The sequence below is a fragment of the Sorex fumeus genome, unplaced genomic scaffold (genome assembly GCF_029834395.1).
Source record: "Sorex fumeus unplaced genomic scaffold, SorFum_2.1 ptg000002l, whole genome shotgun sequence".
Taxonomy (NCBI): Eukaryota; Metazoa; Chordata; class Mammalia; order Eulipotyphla; family Soricidae; genus Sorex; species Sorex fumeus.
In genome coordinates, this window is record NW_026606059.1 from 77907443 (window position 1) to 77927459 (window position 20017).

The 20017-nt window shown below is 50.1% G+C and overlaps 1 protein-coding gene across 1 annotated transcript in view; it reads right to left on the reverse strand.

The window, feature by feature from the left end:
• Nucleotides 1-726: 726 nt before the first annotated feature.
• The window catches only part of ATP6V1C1 (ATPase H+ transporting V1 subunit C1), a 35399-nt gene continuing 16108 nt past the window's right edge, over nucleotides 727-20017 (reverse strand). The window contains exons 3-13 of the mRNA XM_056137132.1: nucleotides 19092-19159; nucleotides 14907-14992; nucleotides 11686-11780; nucleotides 10586-10677; nucleotides 9247-9345; nucleotides 6490-6558; nucleotides 5998-6090; nucleotides 5815-5908; nucleotides 4516-4613; nucleotides 3369-3495; nucleotides 727-1335 (exon numbers count right to left, since the gene is read on the reverse strand). Coding sequence (XP_055993107.1) covers nucleotides 1240-1335; nucleotides 3369-3495; nucleotides 4516-4613; nucleotides 5815-5908; nucleotides 5998-6090; nucleotides 6490-6558; nucleotides 9247-9345; nucleotides 10586-10677; nucleotides 11686-11780; nucleotides 14907-14992; nucleotides 19092-19159 — 1017 coding nt within the window. The 3' untranslated portion in view covers nucleotides 727-1239. The remainder of the gene's footprint in view (nucleotides 1336-3368; nucleotides 3496-4515; nucleotides 4614-5814; nucleotides 5909-5997; nucleotides 6091-6489; nucleotides 6559-9246; nucleotides 9346-10585; nucleotides 10678-11685; nucleotides 11781-14906; nucleotides 14993-19091; nucleotides 19160-20017) is intronic.

A 20017-nucleotide genomic window follows, 5' to 3' on the forward strand; every position in this document is an offset into this window, starting at 1 on the left:
CCTCGGGGCTGGGGAGATACAGGGGCAAGCGATGTTGCATCCCCCCAACACACACACACACACACACACACACACACACACACACACACACTGGCCCGTGTAAAATCTCAGCACATGCTCTGACTCCTACATGGCCATGGGCCCCAGCATCTTGGTGCTAAAACCAGAAACCATCTGGTCCAGTTGGCCCAGCAGCACCAAGAGAAGCCCCCAGGCCTCTGAGCACTGCGTGGGGAGCACCTCCTAAAAAAAAAAACAACTAGACCAAGTCCTTCATTTCATAGATTCTTTTAGACCAGACTCTACTTTCAGAAGATGTAAATGACCTAAATGTCAGGAGGTAGATTTATCATTACAGCTCTCACAGAGTGTGTGTGTGTGCACAAGGACTAACCAGGGCCTCAGGCATGCTTTAGTAAATGCTCGAGTTCTGCGCCACATCGACAGTCCCTATATTCTAGATCTTAAAAAGTATGCTTGGAGGGGAACTGAGTTATTTTGCAAGACTTTTTCCCAGAATCAGCCCAACATCCTCACATCTTCGAGGGAATCAAACGTCTAAGGTCGGAGGCCAGAGGTATCCAACTGACATGGCATGACCAGCCCCCAGTTCATGGCCCCTGCTCGGAAAGGCATGTAGCCTGGTCCAGTCACACACAGGCTGATACACACAGCCCTGCCTTGGTCTACACCTGCATGCCTTTCAAGGTACACACACACAACACACCTTTGCACAGGTAACTTTATTTGCTCCTGTGGATGGCAACAGTGCTCAGAGGTTGTAATTTGAAATATTCAGCAATCACATAACCTGAATATTGTCACATTTCTTTACATCACGATTCAGGAACTATTAAAACAGTGAGCTCTACTAAGTACAGCGAACCCAATGGCATAAACACTTACACCAGGCCCTTGTAAACAAGGCTCTTTTGTGCACGATAGTAACACAGAATTAATGCAAACCACAAAATGGATGGGGGAAAGACCTCTTTAAATAAACTATTCTGTTTATAAATAAACTCTGATTTTTTTTTCTTTTTAGGACACATTTACAGACCAATAGAAACAAGATGTGTACTCTTCTTGGAAAACAGGAACTGTAGAGCCACGGACGGCGGTGGGGGACTCACCGAGGAAAGGGGGTGAGAAGCAAGCGGAGGGGTAAGAGTTAGGGGCTGTCCTGCCAGTGACACCGACCAACACAAGGCGGGCCCGGCCAGCCGGGGAGCTTGACTTTCACTTGAATTCCAGCAAGTTGCAATCAATCTTGTAGTACACATAGGGGTAGTACTCCTGCTGGCTCAGGTTTAAGCCCGGAATGTCCATAGGGGCCTATGGAAAGATCAAGTGTCAGGTAAGTACTCAGGGGAATGAAGATAAGAGAAAACAGAGTACCACATCTACCTGTTTTATTTTTTGAAAGCAGTGAGATGGGGGGATGGTGGAGGGGTGGGGGTAGTTTGGGTCAGGTCACACTTGGCTGTGCTGAGGTCAGAAGTCACACCGAGCGGCAGAGTTCATCAGACTGATACCAGCCCCAGCTCTGCGCTTCTGGCCTCTGTCAATTTCATCTACAGCTATTATCATTCCCATTTTGCAAGTGAGGGAACAACCCCGGGTTCACTGGTCTTGGGAAGTGGCTAAGTAGGTCAAACCAGGTTCAGGGGCCGGAGACGTGACGCCAGAGCAGAGGGCCAGCCCTGCCTGGAGGCCCTGGACTCAACCAGCACGTCCGAAGTATTAAATGAAGTCAGGTTCCAGGTTCTCTGGCTCCAAAGCCGACATGCATCATAATCCTACCGTCCTTTTTATCATGTACATAAACTATAAAATTTTATTTTAAAACCCAGGCCCATAGTACTGAGTTTATGGGCTCTAAGACAAAGGAAACATTGAATAAAAATAAGGATGGTTTTAAACTATCACTTATTACAGAAGCATGCAATGAGAATTTATTGGTAGGAAATTATGAATCAAATAGTAAGACTTCATATTTTATCAACAATATTGTGAACATAGAGAAAGTTGTTGCCTACATTTTTTTTCATCAAAAATCCTAATTATTTATGAGTTCTAACTAATGTAGGTATGTGATACAACCAATTGAGATTAAGGAAAACACAAATCAGAAATATCTGAAAACAACAATATATAATGGGGCCAGGGGCTGCAGTGATGGCACAGAGGTAAAGGCACTTGCCTTGAATACGGCTGACCCAGGTTTGATCCCCAGCACTTGTGCAGGGTTTCCCAAGTCCTGCCAGGAATAATCTCTGAGCACAGAGCGAGGAGCAAGCCTTCAGCAAAGTCTAATGTAACCCCCAAACAAAAAAAAACAAAAACAAAAGAAAATTAAAGGGAAAGGGAGCTGGAGCGATAGTGCAGTGGGGAAGGCATTTGCTGTGCACACAGCTGACCCGGGTTCGATCCCCCAGCATCCCACATGGTACCCAACACCGCCAGGAGTGAGCCCTGAGTGCAGACCCAGAGTAACCCAAGCACTGTGCCAGGTGTGGCCAAAAAATAAATAAATAAATGAAATAAAAATAAATGAAGAGACAAATATTATAATAGGGGCAAAAGGCCAAGAGGAAGTACAGGAGCTAAAGCAAGGAGCCTTGCGCGCAGCAAACCAATTCAATTCCCAGCATTGCTCAGGGTCCCCCGAGCCCCACAAGGAGTGATCCCTGAGCACAGAGCCAGGAGTAAGTCCCCAGCACCCCTGTGTGTGACCCAAAAACAAACGAAAAATCCCTTTGTTTATAAAGGGGTTGCAGGGCTTGCCTGGCATCACAGGGCCTGTCTGACCCCAGGGCTGCAGGGCCTCCACAGCACCAGCCCCCCCCGCCACACACGTATATGTATACATACATACACATATATATACATATATATATATACACACACACACACACACACACATATGTACATAAAATCCCCCTTGAACTTGGAACAGCAGCAGCATCAAAATGCACCCATGTTACTTAGATCAGCCGTTAAGATTCGATCTGAACACCATTTTAGAAAAAGGTTCCTTCCAAAGGCCCACCTAGGGACTCCATTCCTTCCACCAAATAAAGTTAAACCACTAATTTTCTTCCCCTCTGCAATTTATAGCTTTGCTAAACAACAGCAGAGCTGGTTTGTTTCTGCATTTCTGCAGCTGTAAAGAGCTGATCCACATCTATAGCAAGATAATGACCAGCTCTGGGAAATAACCAAGTGGCAAGAGCCTCACTCTGAAGCACGAGGTGAAGCAGGTGAAACATCTGCCACTGCACCCACAGGGAAGGCCCGAGCAGCCCCCCGAACGCTCACTGTCCCTTTCTCCATCTTCCTCAGAGACCGTTTCCCCGGGTCCTTACGTCAATAATAGCCGCGGCGCTGCTGTCCAGGTGCTTGTACAGTTCGTACAACACTTCTCTTAGCTTCTTCATTGTCTTCTTGTTGGGGTGAAGGAGCATTGCTTGGAAGTTCACTGGCAGGCCATACCTGGAAAGGACACAGACACAGTGACCCCCGAGTCTCTGTATGAAACAGGTATTCTCGGACTATTCTCCAATCACAACGGGAAGGAACAGGATACTTTGATTTCAAATTTCTGCATGTTCAAGTCAAGCAACAATTTATTGAGCCCCTTCCCTGGCCCTCACGGAGCATCAGAAATCCTTTCTCTAGAACGAGAAGCAGGGCTGGACAGCATGGGCATGGGCCTGGGGCCTCACCCCAGCACCGCACGGTCCCCTGAGCACTCTGGAGTGACCGCCCCCCCCACCGCCGCTGCCCAAACATGGAGTCCCCAAGCACCACTGTGGCCCCAGGAACCAAAAGAAATTAAATGAGAGTCAACTGTCGACAGGGAATAACCCTTAATCGCTCTTCAATTTTTATAAGCTATGAATAAACATCACAAGGAAAGTAATAGCACGGAAATGGAATAGTTTCATGACAACAAGCAAACATGAGATTACCTACTTCTATTTTAAAACTAGTAGCAGGGCTGAACAGCCCCATTCTAAACTGTTCTAAGAGAAATAACACGTCCAGAGGATTGCAAAATGACTGAGCTTTAAGCCTAACCAAACAACAGAACAGTCCCAGTAAGTCATTAACAGACCGCAACAAGACGTAAGATGAAGGAAGGGTCTTTTGATTTCTGTTTCGCTTTTGTTTGGGGCCACACCCTGCGCTGTTCGGACGCAGATGCCATGCGGGCTGCAGCCCGTGGAGCTCTCTTAGCCCGGAGAGATCTTTAAACAAACAGCTCAGTCTATCATCCACTGTGAACATGAGTGACTATGGCGAGAAAATACACCGAGGAACGCCCCTGAACATCCTCCTCCTGTGTTACGGGACAAGACTAAAAATACATACAGAGCGGGACAGGGAACAGACCCCCCGCCCCGACCCCAGATGCTGGTTCCTCCAGACTGGCCCCGCCCTGAGCCGGAAGCCTCCTATGCAGCTGCTCCCAAGGGCCTCCCTCCCAGTCCCCTGACTCAGCCCCTTTACCTTAACACTGACTCCACAAACACCCTGAGGGCCTTGACGTGAATCCACGCGATGAACGCCTCGCTGAAGTTGACTTTCAGCCACCGCACGAGAGGCCCCTGTGATGAAGAGGGACGGGAGGAAACACATCACCACATGCTGGGGCTCAGAAACGGGAATCGGAAATCACATGAAGACTTTTAAAGCAATAAGAATGCACAGGTGAATCAAGTCCCACTGAAAGTCACTTGTTTGTCTTGGGATCACACCCAGCAGTGCAAGGGCTCCTTTCTGGCTCCGTGCTGGAGTGGGGGGAAGTGGGGGGGGGGGGGGGGGGGGCGGGAGCGGTGTTAGGGACCATATGGGATGCCAGGTAGCGAGGTTGGGTGAGCCAGAGTGCAAGGCAAATACTCGGTCTGCTGCACCATGGCTCCAAATTTACAGTGTTTCATCGACTCTCATCATTCTGGATTCTTTCATTTGCCACTACTAAGGATTGCTGGAAATATGAACGGGGCTCAAACCAAGTATTTCCCCTGCAACCTCTTACAGGCATTTAAAATGTACTGAAACTGGGCCACACAGAGAAATCGTACCTATTTTAATGAAAGCAGTATCACTATTCTATTAATATTGTTTCTTAGGGAAGCACTGAACTATTACAGGACTTTGCCCAAACACTCCCTTTACACTCCATCTCTGGGGGAAGGAGTTTAAAAAAATTTTTTTAATGATCAATTTGTCTGGGTCCAAGAGACAGCTCAATGAGTTGAGTGCAGGCTTTTGCAGGCCGGGCTCAATACTCAGCCCCCACCGACACCTGTGCTCCCGGCTAGCACCACAGGAAGTGACCTGCAAGCACAGAGCAGGAACAGCCCCCAAGCACCTTGGGGAGTAGCCCAAGGCCACACACACCAGACATCAATGGCCCAGAGAGAAAATTTCATCCTAATGTATCTTCAGAGAAAACTCATTCCGATTAAAACAAAAAATAACTAAAACCAGGGCTGGGAAAACGGCTGCTAGGGCACAGGGATGGTCCCCAAGCACTGCCAGGAGTAATTCCTGAGTGCAGAGCCCGGAGGAACCCCTGAGCATCTCCAGGTGCGACCCAAACAAAACACAGAAACCAAACAAAGCCAGAGCACGAGCTTCGGTGTGTGGGAGTTTGGGGTTTATCCCCAGCACACTTGGTGCCCCCCAGCACTGCTGGGTGTCGCCCCCAAAACCAAATCATGCCTTTTCAAAGCCAAAGGAGAAGCTGTGCCAATGTGAAGATCCCGAGGGAAACACCCTGTCCCACACAGCGGCCACACTTACAAACTGCTTCTTCTTATCAGTGGAGAGTCTGGTCATTTCTTCCTTATCCGCTTTCATCTCTTCTTCATTGTACTGGAAGTCACGAACAATGAACCTGAATCGGAGGGGGAAAGGCACCATGGTCCGTAGGCCAGGCCGGCAGGGAGGGCCAAGCTGAGGGACCCCAGAAGGCTGGCCCCTTACTTGTTTTCTCTGGCTTTGTGTCGGAAGTCATCTACCGCCTTCCTGAACAGTGTCACATTACAGAGGTAGCTGTCCTGGTCTTCAGAGAGAACACTGGGGGAGACAGAGGCAGGGAGAGTTTCGTGTTTGCAGCTTTCATAGGAGTGGAGGGCAGACCCTGGGTCTGGGGGTGGGGGGGGTGTGGGAGGAGCGAGGGGGCTCTTCCCTTTCCGGCAGACCCACCAACGGGCTCTGGCTCTGCACTGTCTCTTGCAGTGACAACACCAGCTGGCACTTCCATAGGGTCCCCTAAACATGGGAGTGATCCCTGAATGCAGAGCCAGGAGTAAGCCCTGGGCACAGTGAGGTGTGCCGCCACCCCCCCCCCCCCCTTAAATTGAAAACAATAAAATTTTGCATACTAGCACCCGGGAAAGAGCGCACAGATGGTTCCTTAACCCAGGAGTAAAACTACGGGAGCCCCGGGACAGAGGCCGTCCCAAGCACACGTACTTGCTCGACCTAGGAACGACCATTTCCGACAGCGTTTCGTATTGCTTTATCCAGTCGTTGTGGTTTAACCTGCAGGAAGGACACTATAAGCACAGGAACAGAGAAACCAGGGGACCCAGATGCAGGCAGCTGTTGCAAGTCCATGTCCAATGCCGGGAGCAGAGCAGAGAACACAGCTCACTGCCGGCAAGAACCTCCCACAAGACTCCTCAAACTCAAGCTTGGAAAGGAGGTTAAACAAAATCAGAGATTCTCCACAATGTCATACAGGAGGGACGCCTAGATCACCCTTGACCACAGAGAATAGGGAGGAGAAGGACAGAGAAGGAAAGGAATTAAGGGCGCTAAGTAAGATGAGAAAGTTGGGGCCTCGGCTATGCCAGTGACGGAGGCATAATCCAGTGACAGAGCTGTAACCCAAAGCACAAACTCAACACCAACCACGTGAGATCCAAACTCTACCCACCGAACCTGTCAAGGGCAGGAGGGCACTTGGGAACCCTGGGGCTGAGAGGGTGGGATTGGTGCCAGAAAATTTTATGTCTAAAACTCAACTATGAATAATCTTGCAAATCACAGCTTTTTTTTTATGCTTTTTGGGTCACACCCAGCGATGCTCAGGGGTTACTCCTGGCTCTGCACTCAGGAATCACTCTTGGTGGTGCTCGGGGAACCATATAGGATGCTGGGAATGGAACCCAGGTCAGCCGCATGCAAGGCAAATGCCCTACCCGCTGTGCTACTGTCCCAGCCCCAAATCACAGTTCTTTAAAGTAAATTTTTTAAAAATTATTTTTTTAAATTCAGGAGATTATTTGCTCGAGCGGGCGAGAGACTCTCGGTAGCTTACTGGGCTCTGCAAGAAGGGCGGAGGAATCGAACTTGGGCCGTCCTGGCCATTTGTGGGCAAGGCAAACGCCCTACCACTGTGCTATCGCTCCAGTCCCCACTCGAGCAAATCGATGAACAATGGGAGGACAGTTTGTTTGACAGATTATAAATTACAGTCAAACCTACAGGTAGACAAGCATCATTCTTCTTTTTTTTTTGGAAAAAAAAAAAAACAGGGGTATGGTGCCGCCAGCAAATCAACCTGTACCTGTGGGGCGGGTGTATCAGCAGCCTGATGGCTCCTTCAGATTTCCAGATACCCAGAAATTGCTGCTGTGCTTTTGGTCAGACCCCAACAACTTGGTGCCAAGTTTACCAAAGATTAAACAGCCAATACATGTATGTACATGGTATGTACATGGGAGACATACCTACAAACCATCTCAGCTCAGCTATATAAGCGCATTTATTGGCTTATTTCAAGATTTATTCATAAATCTTGAAAGAGAGATAAAAAGACACAGTTAGGGCTGGTAGTGTGGGGGCTAGGCAGGAACCGGACACTGAGATCTCCAGGCCCACTTGGGATCGGGAATAGGCCTCCTCCCCCCAGGTCCCCAGTTTTCCAGTAGCCTGGCCATCACACCCACAAACTGCCCCCCGCGCCATGCAATCTCATCAACAGCCAAGACCCAGAGACTATAAACTAAAGTTCCCGGAAGAGAACACCACAGAATGTGCTGACCCAACTGCCGCCATGCTCAAGGCCACTCTCCACACCCTCAGATGACCTCTCCCAAGAGTGGACGAGCCTCACCCAAGTTGGGATGAAACTCACTGGGGAGTGGACCGGCCAGAAAACCCAGAAATGCAGGAACCTGTGACTGAGATCTCCAAGCCCACTTGGATGGGGACTGGGCCTCCTCCCCCCAGGCCCCAGTTTTCCAAAAGCTTGGTAGTCACACACACAAACTGCCCCTAGCGCCATGTAATCTTACCAACAGCCAAGACCCAGAGACTATAAACTAAAGCTCCCGGAGAAGAACGACACAGAATTTCCTAGACATTATATTCTATCTATAACAAGCAATACAAAACAAATCATCTAACATTACCTTTTTGGCAGATTTGAGTGGTGGTAGGACTATTGAAATATCGAATGTAACCAAAATAGAGAGAGTATGGGGGAAATTGTCTGCCACACAAGCAGGGGAAGAACTGGAACGGGGGCTGAAGGGGGAATACTAGGAATTTTGGTGGTGGAAAATGTGCACTGGTGAAGGGATGGGTGTTCGATGATTGTATGACCGAAGCTCAAACATGAAAGCTTTGTAACTGTATCTCATGGTGCAAAAAATTTTTTAAAAATGAAAAAAATGCTTAAAATTTTTAAAAACTTAAAATTTAAAAAAAAAAAGATTTTTTTAATTTAAAAAAAAATTAGAGGTGTAAAAATCACTCATTTCTCTGTTGGCTGCCAGGCAGGTAAGGCAGCCGGGGACAGCCCAGGCCCACCGAGGCCTGAAGAGACCAAGGGCACGTGTGAGGCTGTGTGACTACAGCTACCCTCTCTCACCAATACTAGGAACTTGCTTTTTTGGAAAAAAAAAAAAATCCACAGACTGTATTTTAAGAAAATTTAGCACTACTTAGTTTGTTTTTCTTTCTTTAAATAAGACAGCCAGGCTAAACTGCTAAGCGTGGTATGGCATCTCAGCTGACAATGATATCTCTGTTACCAGGTTATAATTAAATTCAACTGTTGTCCGACAGACAAGTATGAAAGTCAGTTTACGGAATGAAGGATGAGGAGCTATTCCCTCTCTACCTGGGCTTTACAGAAAACATCAAATTAGAAGATTAGATACTGACATCTGTCTTGCAGCTTAACAAGCAAAAAACCTCTAGAAGAAGAAGACGACTTACTTGGGAACTACAACCAGTAACGTGATGAGATACTCAGAATCCAGCACAAAGTCATCCTTTTTCACGATTTCGGCTAGACTTCTAGTGAGCAAACTTCCCCTGAGGAAGAAGAAAAAAATACCGAATCATTTAATAGTCTCCATAAAAATCATGTGTTTCCATAACACAAATAAACAGATGGCAATTCACTGTATCCGCATGGCCCACATCTCGAGAAATTAGTCTCGGCTAGTATTTAAAACTTTCTAAGGCTTCGGAAAATTCTGTCCCACCTCTGCGACCAGAGGCAGGTCAGCAGAGAGAGATCCATGTGGGCCTCCAAGCCCCTGTAATTACAGGAACTTGGCTCTTCTCCCAATTACACAAACTGTATCTTAATGAGAAACCTGTTATCCACTGAAGCTTGTGTCCTCCAAGTGATGAAATTGTGTCATCTAAGCACACCCCTTGGGTTCCCTCCCTCCTCACGGGGTATCATTTACTGCCAGGCAATTTGGTGGGTTAACCTAATCATCAGTTCTTCCACATCAGTCCCCAGGCCTTCGAAGACCCATCTTTTCAGAATGAAATGAATGTTTGCTGCCCTGTTTGTCCCACCCAGAGTGCCCGAACGACTTTTCCTCTGGGGCATGACTGCACAACCTCAACAGTAAAGCATGAAAAACAACACCTGTAGTAGTCTTGCCACAGGGGCAACCAAAATGTGTGTCCCCGTTTTTAGAAAACCTCATGGAAAAAAAATCCAAACTTGGGAAAAAAGACGAAGACTAAAAAGCCCAGAAGTCCTTCAAGCAGCTGTTAGTTAATATGCAATTAAACTATGGTTTAATTTAACACTTAATTTTAGACAACTCTTTAATGAAGTGTCCCATAAAGGGATAAAGCAGCTCTGATATGCAGGTACTACTCACAAGTATAATTTTCAAAACAGGAAAAATAAACCCCCCAAGCAACTGTTTCGACTAGCCTAACAAGAAAACTTTTATCTACTAAGTGAAAAATCACCCATTTAAGAACCGGAATATGGTGGTGGAAAATGGGCACTGGTGAAGGTACGGGTGTTTCATTGTATGACTGAGACTTAGACCCAAAAGCTTTGTAACTGCTCTCACAGTGATTCAATAAATAAAATTATAAAAAATGAAAAAAAAAAGTATGATGGAGTTCATGCACAATTCAATCAGCTAATCAGTGGCTGAATAAACAGCAGTACTCCTACAAAAAAAAAAAAAAAAAAAGAACCGGAACAAACTGTCACGGACTAAGCCCCAACCTGTCACGCAGGGTATGGCGACGCACCCCCCTCAGTTCTGAATATCCAGAGACTGAATATGCTTACGCATTCTTCCGTTCCAAATTCTGAAGGTTCCCTTTCAGGTTGTTATAGGCGGACGCTCGCGACTTCAGGTCATTGTCAATTTGTGTTACTCCCTTAAGAAAAAGAAAGAAAAGAAGAGGCAGAGTTCTTTTCAATGTGTCTCTAAGCCAGGTAAAACAGCTTTAACACATACTGAAGGGGGAGAGGGGACTGCGGGGGCAGGATGGGGAACCCCACAGGGAAGTCTGAGAACTGAAACCCGCTCATGGCATGCTGGGCCTTCAAAATGCCGCCCAACGCTGCCGGCCCTTGTGTATCTGCCTCATTCTAGTCTAGTTTCTGGCGAGGCGCTGACAGTTTCTCTCAAGCCTGAGCACCCGGGAACAGGATGTAGGCCCCTGGACAGAGTGGGTTCCTGAAGAGGGGTGTCCTGCCCAACAGGAACACAAACCTTCCCCGCCCCCCGCCCTCCCCCCCGGGAAGAGGATCAATATTGAAAGCCAGAAGTAGCCAGAGAACGAGCAGGTTGAATGTTTACAGCAGTTCTGAGACACAGCGGGTGGCCATCATGATTGGCTGAAGGACTCCCACCCGGCCCAGATTCCAGGTTCCTGCTGGATAGTGCCTGGGTAGATGGTAACTACAGAAATCAACAGTCTGTCCTAACTCAGACAAACGCTTCTGTAACTACTTCAGTCCACCGTGCTCATGAGAAAACCACGCTGCATGGACTGTTGTGCTTCTCAGGTCTTCGACTCTTAAAGGGTCCCTCCTGTCTGTCAGCCACCTGGGCAGCAGGTTCTGTTCCAATACTGATGAGGATTCAAAACCCTGCTGACTTGAGATGAACCCACCGACCACAGTAAGTGAGGAACTTACTATACTTAAGGTGTACTGTCAAAACCTAAAAATTGGTTTTATTTAAATATATATTTTAAAAAACACTCAAAATCAATGCATTCTACTTTTGTCACCGGGGTCAGAGGGGGCTGGACCATACCCAGCTATGCTCAGGGCCTGCTTTGGGCTGTCGCCGGGAGTGGCCCCTGCATGCTAAGGACCAAATATGCCATTCTGGTGCTCTTTCTCTAGCCCCCAGGTCATTTTTTAAAAAATCTTACCTTGGCAATTATTTCAGAAATATTTTTCAGAGACTGCTTGATTGGATATTTAGCCATGTCCCACTGGAACCTTGTTATGTATGTAACCAGGTCAACTGAAATAAGCAGATGAATGAATTAGTAAAGAGAAACAACAGACTTTTACTGTTTACTACATTAACAATGATATTAGTACTGTGGCACTGTCCTCCCGCTGTTCATTGATTTGCTCGAGCGGGCACCAGTAACGTCTCACAACAAATTGTGAGACTTGTTGTTACTGTTTTTGGCAAATCGAATACATCACGGGGAGCTTGCCAGGTTTTGCAGTATGGGTGGGATACTCTCGGTAGCTTGCCGGGCTCTCAGAGAGAGGCAGAGGAATCGAACCCAGGTCGGCTGCGTGCAAGACAAATGCCCTACCCGCTGTGCTATCGCTCCAGCCCAACATTAATATTCACTGTCATTGTCCTCCCATTGTTCATCAATTTGCTCGAGCGGGCCCAGTAACGTCTCCATCGTGAGACTTGTTGTTACTGTGTTTGGCATATCGAATACGTCACGGGGAGCTTGCCAGGCTTTGCCATGCGGGCGAGATACTCTCGGTAGCTTTTCAGACTCTCCAAGAGGGGCGAATGAATCGAGCCCAGGTCAGCCGGGTCAGCCGAGTGCAAGGCAAACGCCCTACCCGCTGTGCTATCGCTCCAGCCCACGATATTAAGTAACATGGGTTAAGTAAGTAAGTAAAGGCCCTCCCGTTGATCGTCGATTTGCTCGAGCGGGCCCAGTAACGTCTCCATTGGAGACTTTGTTGTTATGGGTTAATCAAAACTTTATTGCACATCTCTTCTTTTCACAAGGTTATGTATGAAATTGACTATGCAATTTGGGCAGAACGTCCCATGCATAGCTGCACTACGCTTCAGCTGAAGGAGAAAGACACAAAGATGAAGAAGCTACTTGAAAGTGCCTCAGTAAGAAAAGCATCTTCTTTCTCTACTGCTTACCTCAGCAGAGAGCACCGGGCCTGTCCATTAAACACCCAGTGGCGTTGCTGGGCTGTTTCCTACGCTTCAACTGTCTTCCAGTCCCGACCCTTCCTCTTCCCAGTGAAAAGAATGGAAATGGCCAGAGCCAAGGATCCGGCAACTACTTGCCCGGAAGTCTAGTCACAGTACCTTTCTCTCCTTCACTGCTGCCTATAGGCAGCCAGAGAGCCAAGAGCAGACGCAGCATTTCCAGAAGCGATTTCTGAGGCATTGCCCTTCGGGGCCATAGAAGGCCCCTGGAATCCTGTGGTCTGCTCCCTAAGATGTTTCCTGCAGGCTTCCCCTGCCACCTCTTCCCCTCCAAAGATGTTACAAATATCCCAACAGCCCTTGGCAGAAAAACAGTTTCCCACCTCTGCCTCAGGCCGTCACCCACCCACTCTCCTAACAGACACCTGAGTTCCTTGAATCCAGTGTCAATCAGTAGAGGCGCTCTGAAGAACAAGCGGCCGGGACACACAATTAAACAGGGAGCGGCCAGGGCAGGGATCCACTACTAGGGAGAAGAGCGACTGGCTTGTCAAGAGTGGTTTGTTTTTTGCACTGACCAAACACTGCTGCTCTGGTACATGTGCGCATGCATGATGCCTGTGTGTGTACGCATGTGTGAACACATGGCTGAAGGGATATGTGTATGTGCGTGTGCGTGCACATGCATTTGTGTGCATGTGTGGTTGCATGGCCTGCAGGGCTGTGTGTGTGCGTGCATGTGTGCACACGCATGCATGTGTGGTTGCGTGGCCTTCAGGGCTATGTATATGTGTGTGTGCCCATGCATGTATATGTGGTTGCATGGCCTGCAAGGCTGTGTATATGTGTGCATGCGCGTGCAAGTGTGGCTGCGTGGCCTGCAGGGCTGTGTATGTGTATGTGTGTGTGCACGCATGCATGTGTGGTTGCGTGGCCTGCAGGGCTATGTATATGTGTACACGCACATGCACGTGTGGTTGTGTGGTCTGCAAGGCTCTGTGTGTGTATGTGTGTGCACATGTGCATGTGTGACTGCGTGGCCTGAAGGGTTATGTATCTGTGTGTGCGCACGTGCATGTGTAGCTGCGTGACCTGCAGGGCTGTGTATGTGTATGTGTGCACGCGCATGCATGTCTGGCCGCGTGGCCTGCGGGGGCGTGGAAGCCACCAGCTCCTCTGGACCCTCCTCCAAGCAGGAGGGCTGCATGCAAATGTCTCTGCTGAAGGCACTTCCCCAGGGGACCCTGCTGTCCTGGGCCCCCCTGTGCAACCCTTTACAATTAAGACCCCCTCAAACCTGACCCAAACCCCATCTTCGTGAACTGACCTGTTCTGCCTTAGCTCATGAACCCCAAAGCACTGCACCCACGAACCATGAAAAATGACCATGGCCCAGGTCTTGCCTCAGCCTGGCTGCTCTCCCCTCATCTTCCTGAGGGCCCACGCCCACCACAAGGAGGGGACTCACAGTTGTGAGCCCCCTCAGGGCCCTAGAGTGACGGACCGGTCACCTGCCCAGCCTGGAGTCCCGGGACGACGTGGTGGGCCCACACAGTCCACCTACAGAGAAGCTCACTTCATTCCTAGTGTGAGAACATCAAGACTGGCCTGCTGAAGAGATACGAGGCTGAAGAGACAATTCCTTAGCCAACTCTGGATGCAAGCACAAAGTCTGCTTTGTGAGGGGTTTTGCTTTTGGGGGTGACACCCAGAGGTGCTCAGGGTCCCTTCTGGCAGTGCCAAGAATCAAACCTGGATCAGCCATGTGCAAGGCAAGCACCCTCTCGCTCCACAATTCCCCCAACCTCAGCAGTGCCCAGAGGATTACCCCACTCTGTGCTCCCCAGTGGTGGTAGGGGAGCCATGTGGTACCCAGGAAGGACCCCACTCAGTCCCTGCGTGATTGTGCCCCGAGGTCACCCTCTCTTTACAGAGTCACCCAGGTGTAAGGGGGAGGGGGCACCAGACTCAGGATCCAGCCCGTGCGTCAGTTCTAAGGGTGAGGACACGAGGAGAGACAAAGAGCCACAAGCGCAGACAGGACTCCAGGGGACTGGCGACAACCGTCTCTGTGAGGCAGCACCCACGGCACTGTGTCAGGGGGCAGCATGGGGCTGACATCCCCAAGCTCAGGGGCCGCTGTTCTACCTTCACACCTTTCTGCCCCCAACACCCCGGTCTACGGTGTCTCAGAGCTTCTCTGGCACCGACGCATCCACTCACCTCCATTGGCCAGCAGGTTCTCCTGCACTCTGTCCTTGCTGTCCTCCAACACGTCTGCCATGTACTGAGCCACTTTCTTAACCACCCTGGGGGGTGAGAGCAGAGAAGAGAAAGGAAGTCAATCACTTCTCAAGAAAAAGCCTTGAACTCCCCGCTACCCATGCCTGACCGTGTGCCCTTCTGCATCTAGCTGTGATTTTCGACCATGTCCCCATCACAGAGAGCTGGATGTGACAGAATAAATGGGCCCCACCTTCTACACGGAGACGAAGGACTTGTGCTTGGTCTGTTCACGAAGGGTGAAGAGACCAAGATTCTGTTTCGTGCAACATCCGGACGAGTAACCACAGAGTTTTAAGGAAGTTGCATGCAATGTTTATGAGCCTGGAAAGCACAGAGGGGTCACTAGTGAGAAGTAAACAATCTGCAGAGAGCAGTGTTCTCTATGCAGACCACTGCCAGGCCCGGACTCCAAGGAGAGAAGGGAGAGGCAGGGAGCTCCACCGAGGAGCCGAGCAACCCCAGACCGACCCTGCGTCCACTCAGCACCACAGGGGTCAAAGGCCACAGGGGACAGAACATGAAGATAAGGAAGAATGAGGTCACCCACCATTTCTTTTCATTAGTCATTTCCAAGGCACCCTGCTAAGCAAATCCCAGGCCAGACCCACAGAGGCACCTAGCTATTACCTCGCCGCTCCCATCATTCTGTGCACAGGCACCAAGGTGTGACAAGACACAAACCCAGAGCCAGGCCAGGCGGAGCTGGGACCAGAAACAATGCCTGGGCCGTGGGGCGCAGGACTCAGGCCTGCCCTCGGCCTGGGCAGCACACAAGCTCAGCGCCCTGCCACTAGGGCACGGTAGTCATCCCAGAGCGCCACGCCTCACTACTAGGCCACCGGATGCAAATGCCACCGAGGCATGAAGGAGAAAGGGATGGCTTCTTGCTGCGGCAGTCAGGGATGCTTCCCAGCCTGATGCAGGGAGGTGAAAGCAAAGATGGGAAGATGAAGCCGCAGTGTAGGGTTTTGCCAAGGGTGCCATATATACATGAAGATCCAGGGGAGCGGGGAAGGAGCAGGGCGCCAGAAGCCAGGGGCAGGAGGACTCTGGGGCCAGAGGCTGGCCCAGCAGACTGAGAGACTCATGCCACACAATCCAGAAACAGTGTAGGGGCTGCCGGGGCCAGTCTCAGGGAGAGAGCAGCAGGCTCCGAGCGGCCAGCAGGTATACCTCGGGGTTCATGCAGTCACGTGTCTCCCAAATTGGCCCACTATTCCCAAGAGGACAAACCATTCCTCCCAGGTAGCTCAGTAAGCTCCCTTGAAACAGGCCATCTGTGATGGACTCATGTGCGTGGGTGTTTACCATAGAAAGAGTAGAATCACCCGGTATCGAATTTATAAACTGAGGGGCCGGAGTGCAAGTACAGCAGGTGGGACACTTGCCCGGCAAGCAGCCAACCTGGGTTCGATCCCTGCATTCCATATTGTCCCCAGAACCCTACCAGGAGTGAACCCTGAATGCAGAGTCAGGAGCACCGCGGGGTGTGGCCCCCAAACAGCAACCTAATATAAACTTAAGGACTGCAAAAGCCAGAGCTTCAGTCTCTCCATGCATCACTCGACAGCGACAACGAGGGCACATGGTCACCCTAAAAATGCCCTGATGATGGATATGTGGGGGAAAAAAAGTAAGGACTATGCTGCAATTCTTGCTGAAAATGAAAACTATGGGATACACGGTCAGACTTCCATAGAACATGAGTTATTAAGGCCCCATCTACCAAAGTCTAAGGACTACATGGTTGTCCTATCGCTCGCAGAAAATGGGAGGGAACGTGGACAAGAGTGCAGAAAAGAATGCTTGGCGAACGGCACAGGAAGCTGTGAATTCTACAGACCATACGAAGTACACCTACCCTAAACACATTCCAGATTTCTTCCCTTAAAACTGTGGAGAGGCTGGGGAGACAGTAGAGCGGGCAGGGCTTGCCTTTCACATGGCTGATCCAGGCTTAATTCCCCCAAGCTCTATGGTCCCCACACCTACCACAAATGACCCCCGAGCACAGAGCCAGGAGTAAGCTTAAGCACAGCCAAATGAGGCCTCCTAACCAAAACAAACAGAAAAAAATGTGACCAGATGGGTATCTTGAAATTATGTGGATGAGAAGCCATGAACAGAATTGTAAACCACAGAATCCCATCAATTTATTTTTTTTTTTAATGTGAGCAAATCTTAGGCCGAAGAGAGGGCATAACAGGGCCTTATATGTGACCAGCCAGATTCAGCCCTTGAAGCCACACAGGATCCCCAGAATATGACCAGGAGTGATCCATGAGCAAAGAGGCAGGAGTAACCCCTGAGCACTGCCAAGAACGGGCCAAACCACATCCTCCCACCTCCCTGCAAATGTGAGCAGCTCTTACTTAAACTATACCCAGGATATCACACTGATGGTCTATAGACAGGCAAACAAAGCCACTGAAGACTGGAAAACCAGTCCAGAGGCCGGGAGATGGCATAGAGGGCTGCAGCCTATGCTGGCACGCAGAGGACACTTTCAGACACTGGCGCTTCACTCAAATGGCTCTCGGCATACTTAATCCCTGCCTGACCCCAGCCCCGGGATCGGCCCTGGAGGAGAAGCTTCCAGGTTAGTGACTGTCTTCACAGAAACTGCCTCTGTCCCCGTGGCTGCCATGACTGTACTGTACGGAGGGAGCACAGCTGAGCACCGGCTGAGCACACACAAGCACCGCCTGAGCACTACTGAGCACTGCCAAGCACCGGCTGGGCACAGATGAGCACCACCTGAGCACTACTGAGCACTGCTGAGCACCAGCTAAGCACATACGAGCACTACCCGAGCATTGCTGAGCACCGGCTGAGCACATACGAGCACCACCTGAGCACTGCTGAGCACCACCTAAGTACTGCCCCCAGAAGCCTGAGCTTGGAACACACGGGAGGGCACTGAGTCCGCCCTCACACGCACAGAAAACCAAACTCAAAGAGCCAAAGAGAAAAGCCCGACTGCTCAGCAGACAGGCCTGGCCTCGGTCAGCCGATCATTTCTTAGACACAAGGAACAGAACAGAGACATATTGGACCTTGTCAAAACCAAATGGCTTCCATCCCCCCAAGGATGTGAACAGAATCCACAAGAGGGCAGAAAACAGGTGCAGGTCACCTCTGATGAGGGTCACAAATCCAGAGTGTGTGAAGAATTCTTCCTGCTCGGTAATGAAAGAAGTCAATGTGAAAATGGGCAAAGCACCCAAACTGGCCTTTCTCCAGTGAGGAGACATACAAGCCAACAATCACACTGAAAGATGCTCAAGGTATCATGAGTCAGAAAAGAGCAAGCACACAGGAACGGAACAGTTCCGTGACTACAGCGGACAGACCCCGAGCTGACAAGCATGGCGAGAAGTCAGAAGGTCCACATGAGCAGCGGGGGCAGCCACTCTGGGGAACCAGCTGGAAAGACCTCAGAGGGCTCAGACACACACTTGGCCCAGAGGTCCTGCTCCTGGGTCCACGCCAGAGAGAAAGGACAGCACAGGAATACACAGGGCCCTGGGCACAGACTCATATTCGAGTCAGAGCAGACACCCAGATATTCACTGGTGAGGAGTAGGAGACAAAACGTGGCATGGACCCCTGGAGTAAGACTTGGTCACAACGAGAATGAAATTTCATTTCATTCTTTTTTCCAAAAGCCATTAAGCAAAAAAAAGGGGGCGGCTGGGGGCAGGGGGAAGCAGCCACATGCATCCCCTGAGAGAAAATGCCCAGAAGAGGCAAATGTATACTGACAGGAGGCCTGTGGGAAGTGGGGACAGGACGCAAAGGCAAATGACAGTAGGATGTTTAGGGCAAAGGACAGTGACTGAAGCAGACCAAACCCGTCCCAGCCAGCACAGCTCCCCATACCCTGATGGTCCCCACCCTGGGCTCAGAAACAAGCGAGCCAGTGTGAAAATTCCATCTTAGATTAAAAAGAGAATCACTATTTTCACACGTCAAATGGGCACTTTTTACGTAAGCCAGCTGTCTCAGTGAAAGATCCAGAGGAAAAGGACCTTGTTCCCTCCAACCCTTCCAAGCAGCAGCAGGCACATGCCGGGTGGCTGGGGCAGCTGCCAGCGCTGGTCTTTGCGGTGAGTACATTACCCTTCTACGAATGCGTCCAGCTTAGCCAGTTCATCCGACAAGCCAACCAAGACGTCCAGGGTGCCCACCTGGAAGGCAAAGAGCGCATCTCACTAGTCACCCATGGTTAACAAGGGGACATGGGGTCGGGAGCCGGAAGACTCCACGTCTTGTATGTTTCACTTCAGAACAGGCACTGTGGTAACAAAGCATCTGTTTTGTTATAGACATGGAAAAGCTGTTTATATGTATAACATAATCCTCTAGGTCAGGGCACAGCCACCACGGAAGACAAACAGTTCCACAATGGCAGACTGTGCCCCCCCCGGGTACCACCCTATGCCATGCCTCTAGAGAGGTGCCGGGCACAGAGATGGTACAGGGTAAGGCTGACACCGGTTCATCCCTAGCACCGCCTCTGGTCCCCTAAGCACCACCAGGAATGACCCTGGAGCACAGAGCCACGAGTAAGCCCTGAGCACTACCTGGAGAGGCCCCAAAGTAAAAATTAATTTTATGTTTTCGTTTGTTTGCTTTTTGGGTCACACCCGGCGGTGCACAGGGGTTACTCCTAATTCTGTACGCAGGAATTACTCCTGGCGGTGCTCAGGGGACGATATGGGATGCTGGGAATCGAACCTGGGTCAGCCCCATGCAAGGCAAATGCCCTACCTGCTGTGCTATCGCTCCAGCCCCTCAAAAATAATTTTAAAGTAACCAATCTTAGTAATGATAAAGGAGGGGCCCGTGGCTCTGCACCAGAGGGGCCGGGGCTGCATTCAGCTGCAAAACTGCCGTGTGGAAGGGCAAGTGTTCTGGCCCGGGAGGCGTGCAGAGGGCTGGGGCACAGGCCTGAGTGCATGGGGCCCCAGGCTCGGTCTCCAGCACCGCAGGATCCCCCAAGCACCAACAGGAGCAAAGCCCTGTGCCAAGCCAGAAGAGGGCCC